The sequence below is a fragment of the Phytophthora sojae genome, assembly GCF_000149755.1.
Source record: "Phytophthora sojae unplaced genomic scaffold PHYSOscaffold_42, whole genome shotgun sequence".
In the NCBI taxonomy this organism is placed as follows: Eukaryota; Oomycota; class Peronosporomycetes; order Peronosporales; family Peronosporaceae; genus Phytophthora; species Phytophthora sojae.
In genome coordinates, this window is record NW_009258156.1 from 13,712 (window position 1) to 18,681 (window position 4,970).

Genomic DNA, 4,970 nt, shown 5'->3' on the forward strand with positions numbered 1-4,970 from the left:
TGCAGCTGCTGCTCCAGCTCGCTGCTCCTGCCGGCGGCGGCCTCCGCCTGCCGCTCCGCCTCGAGCTGCGCGTCCTGCGCCGCGCTGGTCTGCGCGCGGCTGAGCTTCCAGGCCTCGTCTAGGCGCAGGAGGCCCTGCATGGCCTTCTGGTAGCGGCCGTCCAGCGCCTGCAACTCCGCCTCGCGCGCCTTGAGCGCCTGCTGCGCCTCGGCCAGCGCCGTCTGCAGCGCGAAGGCCTCGGCCTCCAGCTCCGCCGCCGTCGTGTCGCCGCCCACGCGCAGCCGCAGGCGCTCGCGCAGGTGCGCCGTCTCGATCTTCATGTCCATCAGCTCGCGGGCCATGCGCTCGGCCTGCTGCTGCTGCGAGCGCAGCCCCGCCGGGCCAGCGGCGGCGGCGGCGTCTCCACGCTCGGCCATGATCCCAGTCTGTGAGATGAGATGCCGAAGTTTTGAATTCAAAACGCCCGCCCCTTTTCTGGCGCCAAGTTTCCGCGACAACGGCTGCTACTACTGGCACAGTTCAGTCTGGGCTGCATCTACTGACTGTGCACAGTCCAATCTGGGGTATGGAGTCTGCACTCGTTTTCCTTGTCACAGAGTTGGGGATCAAAGGCTTTGATTCAAAGCTCCTGTGGGTATCGTAGATGCTTGCTTTTGCCATGAGCTTAGCCGCTCGGAGCGTAGTTCCAGCAGGTATACGTACCCCACTGCGCTGAGAAAATTGCGTCCAAGTCCTTGGCGAGCGCGGCTGCTGAGCCCGTTGCTTGATTGTTAGTTAGGCTTGAGTTGCTCGAGCTGCCCTTGTAGTTTCTTGTCCAGACTATCGATGCGGAGATACGTCGAGCCCCGGGGTGGTCATCGCACTGAGATCTGTCACCCCTTGGTTCAGCGTTCGTACTGCGGCGTCCGTCGTCGGTGTATTTGCTGGTCCCAAGTACAGTGTAGAGACTTCCTGCTTTTCTGAGGAATCCACTGTTGTGCAGCCGTGTGGTGATAGAGGACCCACCCTCGCGTGGTCAATTTGTCCTTAGTGGTGTGCGGGCCGAAGTGGATGTTCCAGACATCTAGGTTTGGAGCATCATCGTCTTCGTTCAGCGTCATCATGAGGCTGTTACAAATTTCAAGACAGAAGCCTTGAATTCGCTTTGCCGGTTGTTGGTTCCACGCACTAGCAATCGCTCGCGCCTGGTAGGCAGGCTCCTGCTGTCTTCATGGCCGCCCTGATCTCTCTTTCGTTGGTTACTTTATCCTTAAAGACTGCGTCATTGCGAAGCCTCCAGAGTAGCGCTGGTGTCACAGTTGCCCATATCTGCCACAAAAGCTTCAGTGGTGAGCCCAAGAAGTCCGGGGCGCTTGTGATTGGCCAGTTTATTTCTTGATAAAACTCTGCATTGCCCAAGTCGATATGCTCGCGGCTTCACACGAATCGGATGCAGTTGAGCTGGTAGAACGCTCTACTTCGTTGCTTTCGTGGGGAGGTGGGTACGTTTCTCGCAAGTTCCTTGTGGCTTCTGCTGTACCAGTCTGTATGGTGTTGAAGGCAATCTTCTCGTCTCTCAGCAGACAATGGAGCGCAATGCAGTGTACTACCCGAGGCGCCATAAATTTCATTTCCTAAAACTGGAGGCCATACTCACAGCACTTTACTCGTGCCCAGCATTGCAGTAGGAGAACTCACGCTTGAAATGAAATGTAATATATGTAGTAGTATGTTTTGAAATGCACGGTACTCTTGTCCGTTCTTCTCAGCTAGGAAAAATGCATTCTCGCGACGCTTGATTAGGCGGCGGTCGTACTGGAGCCGCTCTTGCTGGTCAGCTGACGCGTCGTGGACACTCGCTTGGTGCCGCGGGGCGACGTGATCTCAGTCGTGATGACCGTGAAGTCTCCCTCAATCGCGATCTTGCGGGTCGTGGTCGAGCCAGCGATGGCGGTAGTCGACTGCGTCCTCATGGGCGACGACGAGTACGAAGTCGTCGTCTTGGTCGTCACGGGGGACGAGTACGACGTCGTCGTTGACGTCGCGCCCCGAGTCACCTTTGCAACGGAAGGCGAGGCGAACCCCGCGCTCGCACTGCTCACGGACTTGGTTACCTTGCTCGACTCGGGGGACGCGTACGCCGTGATCTTCAGCCCCCGCGTCGCCTTCGTCGGCTGCGGCGACACGAAACCCGCCGCAGGAGAGCCGCTTATCGGGGATGCGAACGGGGACCTGATGGGAGATCCCTGGGGGAAGCGGTGCTTGAGCTGACGTCGAAGGGGCGAGTACGCGGTACTCAACCGGGCAGTCGAGCCGCTGCGGGCAGGGCTGCCGACTGGAGTGCTCGTTCGAGACGGCCCACCAGCGCCGGGGGCGCCCGTCATGAGCACCATGTCGTCGGAGAACTTCATCATGCCGGAGAACATGCGGCTGCGGCGCAGTTGACGCTGGTTGTTGAAGCCTTGGATCATTGTGACCTGGTGGTGCAGCTGCTGCTCCTCTGTCAGGTTCAGCAGGTAGTCGGCCATGTTCACGCCCGGAGCGCACACGAAGCCGAGCTCCTGGAAGTACGCGATGAGCGACTCGCCCGTGCCGTGGAAGAGCACTTCACCGTTCTCCAGAATCAAGACGTCCTCGTAGTACGCGCACTTCTTGGGCATCACCTGCAGCACCGAGAGAACGAACTCCGCCCCCATGAGCTTAGACCCGTCAGGGCCATTGCGCATGTGGGAGACCTCGTCAATCACCAGCGTTCGCTTGAACTTGCCGACTCCGAGACCCAACTGCTGCACCGCAACACCGGGGTAGTGGAAGGAAAGGGAGCGCGCGATCGTCCAGGTAGCCCGCTTCTCTTCATACGTGCCAGCGTTGAAGAATCCGTCCTCGAAGCTCACCAAGTTCTGGTCACAGAAGTCACGAGCAAAGTTGAGCAATTCCTTCCTGGGCATGGTCTTGGACAGGCTCCTTCCGCGACGCTGGACGTACGACACGAACTGGGGCAGCCAGGTCTTTACCAGTCGACGGCGCTTCATGTTCCACCACGCAGAACCCTTGCCAGTTCTCCCAGCCGTGCTCACAGCGAGCTTCTCTTCCCAACTCGACTCCGCCAAGCTTCGCTTCATGCCGTCCGTCCCAACTACAGACGCAACATTTATCACTCCAACATCCGAAGTATCGTCCTCCTCGCGAGTCTCCGTCTCAACAGTCGCGCTCGTCTCGCCCGCCACGGTCTTCGTCACGGTCGTCGTCTGCACCTCGATCAGGCGCTTCACCAGGCCGCTGGAAGTGGTCACCTTACGGATCGTCGTGCGAACCGTCTTGGTGATGACGCTGCCGTTGGCACCCGTCGTACGGAACACCTCGGTCTTCACCGTCGCGCCAGCAGCGCCGTCCTCGTCCGTCTCGTGCGTCGTCGACGAGCTAACCAGAGTCGCATCCGACGTCGTCGTGGTCGAGCTCGTGGCACTGCTGTCATCGATCTCCTCGCGAGTCTCCGTCTCCACAGTCGTGCTCGTCTCGCCCGCCACGGTCTTCGTCACGGTCGTCGTCTGCACCTCGATCAGGCGCTTCACCAGGCCGCTGGAAGTGGTCACCTTACGGATCGTCGTGCGAACCGTCTTGGTGATGACGCTGCCGTTGGCACCCGTCGTACGGAACACCTCGGTCTTCACCGTCGCGCCAGCAGCGCCGTCCTCGTCCGTCTCGTGCGTCGTCGACGAGCTAACCAGAGTCGCATCCGACGTCGTCGTGGTCGAGCTCGTGGCACTGCTGTCATCGATCTCCTCGCGAGTCTCCGTCTCCACAGTCGTGCTCGTCTCGCCCGCCACGGTCTTCGTCACGGTCGTCGTCTGCACCTCGATCAGGCGCTTCACCAGGCCGCTGGAAGTGGTCACCTTACGGATCGTCGTGCGAACCGTCTTGGTGATGACGCTGCCGTTGGCACCCGTCGTACGGAACACCTCGGTCTTCACCGTCGCGCCAGCAGCGCCGTCCTCGTCCGTCTCGTGCGTCGTCGACGAGCTAACCAGAGTCGCATCCGACGTCGTCGTGGTCGAGCTCGTGGCACTGCTGTCATCGATCTCCTCGCGAGTCTCCGTCTCCACAGTCGTGCTCGTCTCGCCCGCCACGGTCTTCGTCACGGTCGTCGTCTGCACCTCGATCAGGCGCTTCACCAGGCCGCTGGAAGTGGTCACCTTACGGATCGTCGTGCGAACCGTCTTGGTGATGACGCTGCCGTTGGCACCCGTCGTACGGAACACCTCGGTCTTCACCGTCGCGCCAGCAGCGCCGTCCTCGTCCGTCTCGTGCGTCGTCGACGAGCTAACCAGAGTCGCATCCGACGTCGTCGTGGTCGAGCTCGTGGCACTGCTGTCATCGATCTCCTCGCGAGTCTCCGTCTCCACAGTCGTGCTCGTCTCGCCCGCCACGGTCTTCGTCACGGTCGTCGTCTGCACCTCGATCAGGCGCTTCACCAGGCCGCTGGAAGTGGTCACCTTACGGATCGTCGTGCGAACCGTCTTGGTGATGACGCTGCCGTTGGCACCCGTCGTACGGAACACCTCGGTCTTCACCGTCGCGCCAGCAGCGCCGTCCTCGTCCGTCTCGTGCGTCGTCGACGAGCTAACCAGAATCGCATCCGACGTCGTCGCGCCCGCAGTCGGCTTGCGCTTCGGCTTGCGGTGCTGCTTCGACTTGGGCTTCTTGCCCTGCGTCAGCTCGGTCTCCTCCACGGTCTCCTCCACGATCTCAGTCGTCTCGATCGTCTCGATCGTCACCTCCTCCGTCACCTCGCTCGTGGACGGCACCTCCTCGGTAGTCTCGGTGGTCACTTCCGTCACCTCCGTGGTCTCTTCTTCGGTGGTCGTGCCCGCAGTCGGCTTGCGCTTCGGCTTGCGGTGCTTCTTCGACTTGGGCTTCTTGCCCTGCGTCACCTCGGTCTCCTCCACGATCTCGGTCGTCTCGATCGTCTCGATCGTCTCGATCGTCTCGGT

General features: G+C 61.0%; 2 protein-coding genes across 2 annotated transcripts; both read right to left on the reverse strand.

Annotated features, from left to right (window-relative positions):
• Positions 1-118: 118 nt before the first annotated feature.
• On the reverse strand, positions 119-416 carry PHYSODRAFT_343298 (hypothetical protein; the record flags this gene model as incomplete). The annotated part of the gene is made up of 2 exons (XM_009541856.1): positions 119-134; positions 175-416. The coding sequence occupies 2 exons, from the start codon at positions 414-416 to the stop codon at positions 119-121; spliced, it is 258 nt and encodes an 85-aa protein (XP_009540151.1).
• A 1,362-nt stretch (positions 417-1,778) lies between these two features.
• Positions 1,779-4,046, reverse strand: PHYSODRAFT_536511 (hypothetical protein; the record flags this gene model as incomplete). Its single annotated transcript, XM_009541857.1, has 2 exons — positions 1,779-3,051; positions 3,124-4,046. Coding segments are annotated over 2 exons (2,196 nt in total), but the record flags the coding sequence as incomplete, so codon positions are not given.
• Between the last annotated feature and the right edge of the window lie 924 nt (positions 4,047-4,970).